General features: G+C 43.0%; 1 protein-coding gene across 4 annotated transcripts in view; it reads right to left on the reverse strand.

The window, feature by feature from the left end:
• Positions 1-1,229: 1,229 nt before the first annotated feature.
• Positions 1,230-13,461, reverse strand: part of LOC111656900 (pleckstrin homology domain-containing family G member 3) — a 22,553-nt gene continuing 10,321 nt past the window's right edge. For all 4 annotated transcript variants that reach the window (XM_087174695.1, XM_087174694.1, XM_087174692.1 and 1 more), the window contains 14 exons: positions 11,871-11,940; positions 11,546-11,592; positions 11,297-11,447; positions 10,865-10,996; positions 10,058-10,240; positions 9,883-9,975; positions 9,436-9,522; positions 9,303-9,336; positions 9,119-9,220; positions 8,991-9,023; positions 8,362-8,372; positions 6,273-6,365; positions 4,343-5,858; positions 1,230-3,866 (listed from right to left, as the gene is read on the reverse strand). In XM_087174695.1, coding sequence (XP_087030821.1) covers positions 2,965-3,866; positions 4,343-5,858; positions 6,273-6,365; positions 8,362-8,372; positions 8,991-9,023; positions 9,119-9,220; positions 9,303-9,336; positions 9,436-9,522; positions 9,883-9,975; positions 10,058-10,240; positions 10,865-10,996; positions 11,297-11,447; positions 11,546-11,592; positions 11,871-11,940 — 3,454 coding nt within the window. In that variant the 3' untranslated portion in view covers positions 1,230-2,964. The remainder of the gene's footprint in view (positions 3,867-4,342; positions 5,859-6,272; positions 6,366-8,361; positions 8,373-8,990; positions 9,024-9,118; positions 9,221-9,302; positions 9,337-9,435; positions 9,523-9,882; positions 9,976-10,057; positions 10,241-10,864; positions 10,997-11,296; positions 11,448-11,545; positions 11,593-11,870; positions 11,941-13,461) is intronic.

Consider the following 13,461-nt stretch of genomic DNA (forward strand, 5'->3'; position numbering starts at 1 on the left):
TTTGGACTTCTGTGCTGGACCTGGACCACAAAGCTACTTCAGCTCAGTCCGGCTTCACTGAGTCTGACACTGGCGACCCTGGACCATGAACCATGAGCGAAGAACTCAATGTGAAATGAGATGAAGGGGTGAAACTCATGAGGAACTTTGGTCGTAGAAACACAAACTAATCATCTTCAACAAGGTGAAATGTAAAGAACATGATCACATGACGAGTGGAATAAGAAGCTGAAGAAACACGAGATCATTTCCAAATGTTCAAAGTATGTGAGTATGAATTATTATATTTGTCTTTACTATAGAGTGAATGTTTTAGTTTCTCTCTGATGAACAAACTGTTGTGAGGCATGTAAACACATATTTATGTCAAATGACGCTGCAGTCTACACACACAAAGTTTTCCCTTCAGCTTTAACAGTTCACTATTAACTTAACATTAGCTGCTGCTAACCCATCAATCTAAACGCTGATTGCTTTTTCATACTTAGAGGTTGTGATGACACTCAGAGCTACGACTGTAGTTGTTGTCAGCGCCAGTAAGAAGTTCCCTCCTCTGCTGTCTGTGAGAGTTTCTTTCTGTTCATTTGTGCCTTGAAAACCCTGCGTGTGTTTATAAAATACATTTTTCTAATTCATCACCCTCAGTCAGTCTTTGGCAATGTGTTTATTGCACATGTTCATATCGCAATGAAAATAAGATTAAGCAGTAAGCACTACTTAAAATGAAAACTGTTGACTTATACTGCAACTTACCTCATTTTTTGTCATTTTTCATGTATTTAAAAAGATGCAGTATCTGTACATACCTGGATGAAAATAGTCGCACGGCATCTATTTGGTTATTTACACCAGTATGGAACTAATGGCTGTTAAATCGGTTGTTTCTTTGTGTGGTTAACGTGTTTCTACAGGAGGGTGCAAACAAACTGTTGCAAAGGGCCGTTAAATCAGAGCCATACGCCACGTGGCGTTATGAGCAGTTTAATGATGTTACATCATGATGATACTGCTCATACGCCACGTGGCGTTATGAGCAGTATCATCATGATACATCATGGCGTATGAGCAGTATCATGATGTAACATCAAATGCCTTATTTAATGTCACAGAAAAACTTTTCATGACGATGTTTGCTCCAATGCAAAAACCGAATATAAGAATGTAAAATATGAGTCAGTGTGAGGACACACTGTGCACACACACGAAACTGATCATTACTACACACCCTCTGTTGGTCCTGTCTTGTTTTAATGTGGGACAGAACAGACGTCTTCTGAGCTCATATAAACATGGCTGTACACACATACACACATATCACTACAGTTATAGAAAGACAGTGTGTTTGTCTCTATTTACATCAGATCACATAAATAGGAGATACAGGACAGGGAGGAGCCTGACTGTTAACAGTGTTTGACTGGGAGGATGAGTGGTTACAGAAACGTCACAAGTTCAAGTCTTGAATCTGCCAGTGTGCCATTGAGCAAAGGGCTAAAATGAATCGACTCACTAAGCTTGTTAAAAGTCACTCGTATTATTAGTGTGTATGGAGAACAGAACCTGGTTATTAGGAAATCAATAAATTAACAAAGTCCATAAATTGTCCAAATAAATTTAAAATAATTAGACAAACTGAAAGGCACAAACACAGAGCTACAGCCATTAATGTATAATGAATTCATCATAATGTGTTTACTGTGGATTAAATTGTTTAGGTTGTTGCTTTAATTGCATGTTGAAGAAAAATATAAAACCATGTTCATTAAGGAAACTTTTGTTACTAATAATAAAATAATTCTGCGGATAAATTCATTCAGTTATTTTACTCTCTTTAAAATGAATTTATTAATTGTAACTTGCCCACTTATTTATTGTTGTCCTAGTAAAGCAGGTTGGGTCCTCCACATTTATCTGAACAGTGTAAAAGCTGGACACTGTTATCATTAACGTCTTCAGGCGACTTTCAGACTGAAGACACAGTTTTCGTAAGTGAAACGGCTTAAAGGAACAGTCCAACATCTGGGGAACTTCACCTCATCCATGTGTCAGCTGTTTAGTTGACTGTAGCATCAGGACAGTGAATGGTGCTAAAACTGTTTTACATTTCTATTTCTACAACTGTTTAATACAAGCATCATGTAAATCAAACAGCCTTGGAGCTGGTGGAAGGATTTGGTTTGTGCTAAGCTAGGCTAATCATCTCCTGGATCTACCTGTAACCTGGACACAGACGACACTGACAGGTATCTGAATAACCGGACTCTGGAGGAAACAGAGGGTTTATCGAAATGTTGGACTTTTCCTTTAACATCAAAATAAAAGCAGAAGTTGTGCAACCACTAAATTTCTGGAAGTGACTGAACAAAGTGACTTTGCAGTGGTATAATTCAGTGGTTGGTTCTCTAGCAGCAGGAATCTACACAAATGAGCTTTAATTTATACAGTGCAGCATTAAAGTCTCTGCTGTGACTGTAACATACAGCATGAAGCTTTTACAGCTGCAAAGAGAAGATGACTGAAACTCCCTGTAACTGTGCAACACGTAACATCCGGTACAAAAAGGTGCTTTTAACAAATATTCTGACTGTAGATAATTCATACTTAAGGACTGTATAAAGATATTTACATATTTCTAGATGTTTATCTACAAAATGCCAGAGAGGACACTGGGAAAGGATCTTGTAATCTCAAGAAAGTTGGTTTTGGATTTTTACATAACAAGCCAATAAGAACAAGATGTTTTGTCTTCTAAATGTTTGTTGTCTTGAAATCACAGTAATATGTATATGTATATATAAGTAAGTACAAATAATTCTTTGATAATCACAGGAAATAACTTTTTAGCTCATGACCAGTTTAACCACCTGGATTTTGTATTTTGTGTATAAATCTTTGGGTTCATTAATTCAGAGGTTTGATACGACGCCTTATAGTTTTATTAAAAACTCTAATCGCTCTGTTTCTTCAGCTCAGACTCTGGAACTTTTCTCTCAGGTTTTTCACGATGCTCTGTTGACCAGCTTCTGTCTTCTGTCCAGAGTTTGAGCTCGTTTTCTGAGACCCATCGTCCTGATCGGCAGGGGATGCTGCCGTATTGTCGAGCTCTTGAGGCCTAGCTAGTTCAATTTTAGTTTTCGCTTCCTCCCTCTGTTTGTATTCGTCAGAGTCTTGATAGGCCCGGCAGCGGTCGATGACGGCCATGATGTGGATCTTCTCCCTGCTGGTCGGTGAGCGGATCTGAACATAGCTGTCGTCGTCATCTTCTTCTTCTTCTTCTTTGGATTCTTTGGCTGTTTCTGCAGGTTCTGACTCAGGCTCTGGAAGTTTCTCTACGACAAAGATCTTGTGTTCGGGGTCGTTGGGTAGCGCTGCCTCGGCTGCAATGAAGTAACCGTCGTAGTTGCTATTAGAGACCTGGTCCTGGAGCTTCTGCAGTTCAGTCATTTGTTCTCCACTCAGCCGAGGGTCCAGAGAATTGGCTCGGTGAAGCCGTTTGCTGCGTTCCTCTCGGCTGGCATCCCGACTGCTGCGAGGCTTGTACGAAGGACCCTCGTCAGAACCTCTGTCGGTGAGGAGGTGGCTGGAGGAGCAGCTGGAGTGTCTCCTCACACCTCCATCAAACATCTGCTCCGGGGTGGAGCGACTCCGGCCGACAGGACTCTTCTGGAAGCGGCTGTGGTCGGAGTATTTGGAGCGGAGTTCTTGGACGTCAGGCCAGTTGAAACCCTCGATGGGAGGAGGAGGGCTAAGCGGACTGCGGGAACGAGCCCGACTCGGGAAAACTGCCCCTGAGCTGCAGGGGAGGATGGGGTTCAGCGGCAGAGTGAACGCCTTCTTATGAGAAACCAGCGCCAGGTTTGGATTACCTGCAAAAAATATAACCCAGCATAAATATAAAGTATAAGTACATCTTCTCTATACTTTATTTTCATACCAACCTGTTTGATCACTGCAGCTGTTTTTTGACCGTCAGACTTAATTAGTAAACACAAAGTTATCACAGCTGACAGAAATGATTTACAAAACTGACAAAAAAAAAATAAGTCCTGACTGAAATAATTAAGTTGTAAGGTATGATCAGAACTCGCTTCTATTTTATCTTGAGGAGGGAGCAAATCTAAAAAAGGGGAGATATTGTAACTTTAATATAAACTCCCTGATTTTGTTACAGTTACCTTAAATTCCAACATCATGTTTTAGTGTTAAATGTCAAAATCCCCAAATATAAATAAAATGTGTTTAAATAAACTTGATGCTGATCATTTTCAGGTATTTAAATGTGTCCAGACTCAGAGAACTCTGCTTCGCATTAGGTCTGAAGGTAAACAGGACATCACAGTACCTGAACTTTCCTCCACCACACAGGGTAAGCTCTTCTTGCTGATCAGGATGCCCTGACTTCGCTGTCGGACCACTGGTTTGGTCGTTTTGATTCTCTGGCTGTACTGACGAGCCAGATGGAGGACTTTGCTCTTCGTTTTGTCTACGTCGTCCACCTGGTTTAAACCCTCGCTGGGCCTTTCCCCCTCTGCCTCCACCTTCAGCTGGGTGACCCGAGGAACCGCAGCCCTGAGGATGACGGCCTCTTCCCCGAACACCTTCAGGGTGTCCTTCAGACTTCCTGTCCGACTCACCCTGGAGGCTTTTGGCTTGAGGGGCGAAGGGCTTGTGGACTCCTCTGTGATGGTGCTGAGGTCAGATGCTCCACTCTCTCTGTCGCAGCTTTTGTTTGGAGTGTTTGTCGAGCTGGAAAGGCAGATGGTGGTCGCTCTGGAGTTTCTTGGAGCTTCTCTGGATTTTTCACGCCCTCGGTCTTCACTTTGAGATCTGGTGATCTCTTGCTCCATTGCCTGCCAGATTTTAATCATTTCAGATGAAGGTCTGAAGTCTTCATCCTCATATGGATTATCCTGCAAGCTCTGAGATCTGGACCTGAGGCTTTCTCCTGAATCTTCTGGATCCGTGCTTCTCTGATCAGACTTCAAAGAGTCCAAAGAGTCACTAGATACCATGTGATCACGGGTATCTCCAGGTAAAGCCAAGTGTGACTCCACTGAGAAAGGGTCAAGACTGGAGGAGGCGGTCGAGGTGGAGGGATTAGTCTGGACAGTTTTATCATTTGGGATGCTGTTGAACCGGCTGACGGAGCTCCTGACCAGCCCGGTCGGGATGTATGTCAGGCTCTCTCTGCGCTGGAGGCTGAAGGTTGCGTCCTGGCTCTCGGCGTTCTCGTAGTAACTCTTGATTTTGCCGATGAGCAGCTGGTCCTGCTTGGACAGGGTGGAATCCCGCCTCCGTCGAATACCTCTGTCAGTGTCAAAGAGGCTGTCGTCCCGAGGAGATGGCAGAGTCAAATCTGTTCCGCTGCAGGTCTCTGCAGGATCTGGACAGATGCTGTTAAGTCCTAAAGGTTGATTGGTGGGTTCGGTGCTGAGGCTGAGGCTGCTGCCGGTTCTGCTGGGTAACCGCGGTGAAGCACATCCGAGGGAGCGAGTGTCGTCCTGCGCCAGGCTGCCTCGTTTGATGCTGTTGGTGAAGTGCTGAGCAATGGCGCTGGCTTTGTCCAGGACGGAGGAGGGAAGGATGCTGATGACTTCACCCTGCTTTTCTGCCACCTCCTTGTCATCCTCCTCATCCTCAGATGACTCCCCACTACTCAAGGTTTTTGAATCTGAGTCAGGTGTGGCGGACAATGGTTCCTCTGTGGGCTCTGGATGTTCTTCACATTTCAGTTCTTCTGACCTTTGAGGAGACACTGAGGTCAAAGGAGGGTCTGGATCAGAGGAGGGTTCTGGTTCAGAGTTTACTGTTGGTTCAGACTCCGAGTTCTTCTCCTGCAGCAGCTCGTCTGCAGCGGGCTACAAAAGAAGAAAATCCAAATAATAATTAGAACTGAAGAAATTCTTTGAACCATTTAAACATCAGTTTCAAAGAGGCTTCAGTTTGGTTTGATGTGCGACTTTCTTTGGTTTTCAATGAACTATGTGGAACATTAACGCTGAAGTATAGCTTTGACCCGGACAGTTATGGAAGAACCTGATCCTGAGTTCTGAACCACTCTTGATACTGGATCCAAACAAGCATGGCAACATGTTCGAACAAGAGTACATAGAGAACCTACTGAGTTTTAAGAACTGAGAACAAGCTCCACATCACTAAAGAGGAACAGAACAGAGCAGGAGGTTCGTGAAGGGAAATCAGGATAAGGACTGCTGGATCTGATTAAAACATGTGAAAGGTCTCAAACCTGCGAGTCTTCCGCTGTCATTTACCTGCTCAGATGTCGGCTCAGTTCCACCTTCTTCAGGAAGTCGTCCATCTTCTTTGTTAGAGCTGTTTGAGGAGAAGCTGCCTCCCTCTGCCTCCTTCAACAGAACATGTCAAATTAAAGTTTAACATCAGCAGATAAAGAAGAAAACATTCTTATATCATCATTAGTAATTATCTTTTTTTAAAGGGTCAGTTCACCCGAACCACAAAAAGTCCTGTTTGAAGTCAGAGGAAACGTCAGAGACAGAAATCTCCAAACCTCAGCTAATAAAACGTTCTTCATGTTATTTTCACAGGGAACATCAGGAAAATCTTTCTGTCTTTCTCCTGAGTGAACTGACTCTTTATTACAGACACAGTGAACGACATTAACCACCTCTGATCATAAACAACAGGCAAGTGATAAATCCTGTGGGTTTCGTTATCATCACACAAGCTAAATAATGGGTCAGTCTCTGAAACCAAACATGCAAATAATCGAAGCAACAAAACACTGAGAGGCAGCAGCAAACGTCTGGTTCAACACGACCTGGAGACGCTCAGCTCAGGCTGGTTTCAGCACCACAGCAGTCGAGCTGGATTAAAGGTTAAAGGTCAGACGTCCAGAGAAGCTTAAAAAAAAACAGAACCTACATGAGGAGGAGAAAAGTAGCTCTGAAAACACGGTATCAGTTCTTCTTCTCCAAAGTCAAACGTTTCAGATGGATCAGTTTCAGGACGGTACAGGACAGGTTTAGCGTAGCTTAGCATAAAGATTGGAAGCAACTCCATTAAAAGATGAAAACAGTCAATCCTAATAGTGCAGTGTTATTACAGCAGCAGTCGTGCAGGTGAACGTCCTCTTTTACAACACCTGATCTCTTCTTCAGATAAACATCCTGGACTGTTGAAACTGATCCGTCTGAAACATCTGGATCATCTGAGTCTGGAGAACAGGAGTGTTCATCAAGACCCTGAAGTCTAGCTGTTCTTTAACTGCTGCTGTCCGTCACCCTGCTGTAGTTTAACCCGCTGACCCCAAACATGCAGCTCAGCTGGTGTTAGTTCCACACATGAAGCTCATGCAGCAGATAGCTGAGAGCTCCGGAGCAGGGGTGGTAAGTTATCATTGAGCGGAGCGGGGAGCGCTGTTATCCGGGACTTTAGAGAGTTACGGAGCTGGTGTGGGAGGGTGGAGGGCCAAGCTGAGGACGCAGGTGATGAAGAAGAAGACCAGGCCGGCAGCAGAAAGCCTCACCGTCACCGAGCTGGACAGAAAGGCCTGGACCCTGTAGTGCCAGCAGGAGATGGCTGCCAGCACGGAGCTGGCAAAGTCGTCTACCTGGTCGTCCTCCAGCAGGATCTCGTCCGGATCACTGTCCTCTGTCTGATGAGACCGCTGTGGAGACAACCTCTCCGCCTCCTCCTCTTCCTCGCTGCACATCAGCCGTTCTAGGGAGTCCTTCCTGCTGCCGAGCTCCTCCCCCTCCTCCTCTGCGGGCCGGTCGGATCCCAGAGTGCTGCAGCTGACGGCGGGCTGCAGAGAGCGCCTCTCCCCCGGTAACACACCCTCACTGTCTGAGTGCTGCGGGACGTCACATACCTCCTGATGTTCCTGTAAAGTGTGTGTTCTCTAGGACTAATGAGGAGCTGGTCCAACAGCAGGACTCAGCTGCTCCTCTGAGGGAGGAGTCACCCTACATCACCTGCTTTATGTTGTTAGGGTTACAAAACCACCTGAGACTGGTCCTTCATCACCTGATGGTGTGGATGCTTTTTTAATTCAATGACCTTAGGTAACCTTCATTATTTTATATAAGATAATTGTATATATGTAATCTGTATATTCAGAATATAAAGTTGTGTTTTATCTGCCCTGGTCCCTTTGAAACTTTTGCCTTGGTTTGTAATAAAGTGTGAAGTTCCTTATCGACCACTAGAGGGCAGAGCAGCTGACATGCTGCTGGAAAATGATGCTTATTGATCATTTATAATATTGTGATTTAGCTGATTACTTATGAAACAACAATGTTTTATTTGGTGATGATTTTTCTTGCATATTATTTTATATTATATATATACGTTAAACCACAGTGACAGTTTGTTTCTTACCTTTAAGATGGCTGTGAGTTCGACAGGAGAATCAGCAGCAGAAGAAGAAGAGCAGACACGATGGTTGAACACAGACAGTAAAAACATTCAGTTAATATTAATCAGTGAGAAACATGAATTAATAATAAATCGACACTTTGACCTCTCATAATGTTTGGGGATGATTTACAGTCACCGACACATTCAGGATGTCAGTGACCGTTTCATTCCTCAGGTCAGTAAACGCACCACAGTTATAGATGTGATGCAGCAGGTAAGTGATGTTTGTAAAGAGTCCGTGAACCTGACGTCAGCTGAGAGCAACAGGTCAAATCTCACCTGAAATAAAACACCTGCTCAACATACAATGCAAATTTTCTGGGCTGATGTTTGTTCATTTGAGTTTTATGCAACACAACGATCCACTGTACACTGTGCTACGTTCAAGGACACTCCAACATGGAAGTCAGACTGACACTGGATGTTTGAGACATTGAGCAGCGACTCAGATCTGTTCTAAACTCTGATGGATCTCTGACTCTCAGAGACTAAAGGAATCAAACAGATCTAAAACTGATGAGTTTTGGAAAGTTGATGAGGCGGAAGATTCACAGTAACTGTAATAAAAAACGTCCAGTTTCTGACTTTACCTTTGCTGCTCTTCAGGATTTGTTTGGTCGGCTCTGGAGAAGAAAGAAGAATTTCATTAGAGCTATAAACAGAATAAAGTGACAGAAAGAAGCAGCTGATGATGTGATTCATCTGTTTGTTTGTTTACCAGACTGTCGTCGTCCCTGACGACCGTCTCGCTGAAACTCTTCAGACTGAGAGGACAGAGCTTTCTTCAGACGCTCGGGACTGTAACGATACCTGGGAGGATCTACAGGTGAAAACATCATCATCATCATCATCATCAGTTGCTGATGTCACATTCAAAGACCAGGTGCTGAACATTTACTCACAGATGGAGTCCATTTCTAAGATGGCCTCTTTAGCCTGAAACAAACAGGACAACAAACATCAGACATCTGATGAACAGGTGTCACTGGTCAGACTGGTGATCTACCGGTGTTACTGGTGTTACTGGTTCCTGACCTTCTGTGGGATGATGGCGTGGTGGTTTTCCAGAATGATGCGTTTGATGTGATGAGCCCACAGCTTCTTCTCCTCCACCGTCTTCGCCTGAAACCAAAGAGAACAGAGGATTGAATCTGTTTCATCTGTTTCCAGAGAACTGGAGTTTATAAACCCAAATACATATAAAACATTAAATAAATGTAAATATACTGAACTGTCTCCCACAGATAAAAAAGATATAAACCAGTTAATTAGAAAAATGTATTAAAGAAAATGACGATTATAGAGTTGAATCCAGTTTATAGTTGAACTACAAGAACAAAGGTTTTTCATCTTTCATCAGTTTAGGTTTTCTACCTTGATAGATCCAGGAGTCGTTATATACAGTGTTATACAGTGATGCTGCTTTCCCTCCTGAAGAGTTAATCTGTGACTGAACACCTGCGCAGGTGTCGGAGGTCTCACCTGGACGGTGTGAGGCTGTTTGGGATGTTTATAATGAGTGACGCTGAAGCTCAGGGAGTCTTTGGCGCTTTCGATCAGCATCAGAGTGGAGCACTGAAAACAGAGGGAAAGTCAAACCAACATCACTTCTACGACTCTGAGCTTCAGACGTCAGTGACAGTTTGTTGTTTCTCACAGAGATGTGCGTCTTGTAGACGTAGTGTTCTCCGCGGCGTTTGGTGATGAGCAGCATGCGATCGAACAGGAAGAGCGTTCTCTCGTTTTTGGCTCGATGAAGTTTGAAGGTTCCCTCCAGAACCAGTTCTCCGTACGTGGTGAGGTCCGGACCTTTCCAGTTCAGCAGCAGAGACTGAACCTCCTGCAGGAAACACAGAAAACCAAAATATCAGAGCAAATCATACGTCAACTCTGTAATTAAAACCTTCAGTGCAGAACTTGGAAATCAGCTGTTTCATGTCGTCACTGAACCAGAGTGATCGCCAGTTAAAACACACTGTAAACATGAAGGTGGATTTCATGAAGTCTCTAAACCCTGAGGAGGTTTATTCAGGTTCTTCTGTCACAGGTGTTCAGCACCCTAATGGGTTAATGGGTTTTCTGAGTGAATTAAAGAGTAAGAGCCCCCTTTAATTGACTCATTTGTACCTTTCAATCAACAACACATTCAAGGCTACAGACCTGAAATACCAATCAAACAAGATGCTAGTTATCTCAAACAGCTGACACAATATCCTTCCAATAACTGATCAAATATTTATACAGTTCAGACAAGCAACACATAATAAACAGAACTTTAAATAAAGATCGACTTGATCGGTAAGAGAAAATATTCTGTATTTATCAACCACAAATTCAGAAATTCTAATAATTTCCTGCCAAAATTAAAGATTATTTTTGTTTTGAAAAACAGGTCATATGAGAAAATCAATATTCAAACATTTAATAATCAAGAAAAAGGTGTTATATGTAAATCTAAACTTACCTGCAGTCTGACGGCATGTTCGTGTTTCCTCTTCATGTCGTTGATGTACCAGGCCACGCCCGTCATGGTGTAGATGGCCTCCTCCACCACCTCATACCCCTCCTCCTCGGGGTCAAAGTGCTTCGCTATCTCCTAAACACAAACGTCTGATTGAATCTCGTCAGATGATCACACTCGGATCACTTCTTCTCGTTCCATTAAATATTGTGGAGAAGAGTCGAAACTTACTTTCATGGATTAAAAGAAAACAGAAGTTAAGATCCGCAAGTGAACAAACAATTTCTTCCCATTTCTCCATGATACAGCTGTGAACTGTTTTCATTGGCGTCTCCTGATCTCATTGGTTGTTTATGCATCAGCTGGACCATGTTGACTAATCAGTCTAATGCTTATGACAGGTGTGATGGGGCGTCAGGTGTGTCGGTGTCGTACCTGGAGCAGCAGGTGGTATTTGAGGATCCTCTGAACAGGCTTGAGCAAGTATGAACCCAGAGGCAGCGACCGCTTCAGCAACGCCTGACGCTCCCGGAAAAACTTGGCCAGGGATTTATTCCTCATGCAGTCCGTCAGCGCTGCGACTGAACTGCAGCAGGCGGGAAAAGAAACAGGTGTGAACAGGTGAAACACAGGTGAGAACAGGCAGAGACAGGTGTGCACATCCCGCAGACGTTCAGCACTTACTTTGGGTAGTTGGTGCAGTACTGTGTGTAGATCTCAAAGTACTCGCTCTGAAACAAGTCGTCACAAACAGGAAGTCAGTAAAGTTCAGTCGATGTCAACAGATTAGATCTCGACTGTTTCTGACGCCAGGAGAAAACTTTCTGAGATGTTTTCTAATAACTGGATGATTGATCACTTTTATATCAATTTATCGACATTATTATTTAACAAGCTGCACAAACCTTCAGTTAAAGTAAACTCTGGTTATTTTACTGATTAATAATAATAATAATAATATAATAATTAATATAATCATTTTATGTTAAATCCTGAAGAAGCTTCTCACCTTCATGACGAAGCAGCGGGCGACGGCGACGGGGTCGTTGTCACACAGGTCGAGAGCCTGAAGCAGCTCGCTGTGAACAGGAAACACGTCACCATGACGATGACGACAACAACAACAAGAAGTCAACCGAAACATCACATCTCTTCATCTACAACCAGGATTAAAACACCAGAGATGAAAATATTGCTGACTTTATGATTTTGCAGTTCACAGGTCGACCTCCATTTAGTAACCATTCTGGACCTTTCAATCGAATCACATGGCCTTCCTCAGCAGGTGGAGTTTTTAAAAATTTAATTATAATAATAATTTAAAACTAAAAGTGATTCAATTATTTTTAGAAAATTGGGAAATTTTGATCAATTCAATGACAACTGGGCGTCTGCTGATGAAGATCATGTGAAATTATCAAAAGCTCCAGAACGTTAAACGATAGTGATATTATTCTGATTGTCTACATTTATAAGTTTTCACATGAATCCACGACTTAATGGACGTAAAGAAAAATCAAACTGTAAATGAAGGAACTTCAGTTTAAATTCAAACTAAAACGTTGAAAAACGAAGAACCAGGTGAAACATTTGAACCGTCTCCATCACTAGTTGTTACGACGTCATCTGTCCAGCAGGTGGAGCTGTTGCTCTGTGTCGGGTTAGTTTGTTTTCTGTATCTGCAGCTGTTTCAGGCTGCTGATGGGCTCAATGTTAATAAACTTAATAAACTGTTAATAACGTTTCATTCAATCAACTTTGAGAAAAGAATAAAATCTTCAATATGATACAAACAGGAAGTGAATAGAATCCAGTGTAAAATAGAAAACTGTTATTTTTGACATCTGAGCTGGAAAATCAAACTAATGTCAGTGTTTACAGAGAAAAACCTGAAACAGCTGATTTCATGTTTTGGAGCCGAGGAAACAAGGAGTCAAACACCTGAAATCAGCACAGCAGGATTTAACAACAAGCACAGCTTCAGCTTGTTTTCAGAGCAGCAGCTTCACTTTCAACTCTCAACAATCACAACAAAAACTTGAACTAAGATCTTGTTTCTGAACATCAAGTGTAACAGTTGGTTTAAAGCTCGTACATCAGCTGCTCCTCCTCCTCGTGTCCTTTAAAGGTTCAGAGCTTCACACTGAGTCACTGCAGGACGTCACCACCTGAAATAAAAACCTCCTGTGTCTGTCCAATGTTCTGTTGTGTTACAGTATGAAAACACCACACGCAGCTCTTCAGCCCCGACCGGTCCTACCTGTAGGTTCAACCCCCACCCCACTGAAAATATGTCCCCGGGTGCAGGACCACAGCAAACCACAACACTCCACACTCCACGCCGTGCAGCCGGGTGGTGCTGGTCTGAAAAACAAACTCACCCTCTGACATGAAGCAGCGAGCGCTAACCCTGAGGAAACTTCACAACAACAACAACAACAACAACTAGAGTCAGGATTTTAACTTTAAACCAGTTCATCAGAGTCAGGATTTTAACTTTAAACCAGTTCATCAGAGTCAGGATTTTAACTTTAAACCAGTTCATCAGAGTCAGGATTTTAACTTAAACCAGTTCATCAGAGTCAGGATTTTAACTTAAA

The sequence above is a fragment of the Seriola lalandi genome, unplaced genomic scaffold (assembly GCF_002814215.2).
Source record: "Seriola lalandi dorsalis isolate HSWRI2012SDOR001 ecotype SW California unplaced genomic scaffold, Sedor1 jcf7180002054373, whole genome shotgun sequence".
NCBI classification, from domain to species: domain Eukaryota; kingdom Metazoa; phylum Chordata; class Actinopteri; order Carangiformes; family Carangidae; genus Seriola; species Seriola lalandi.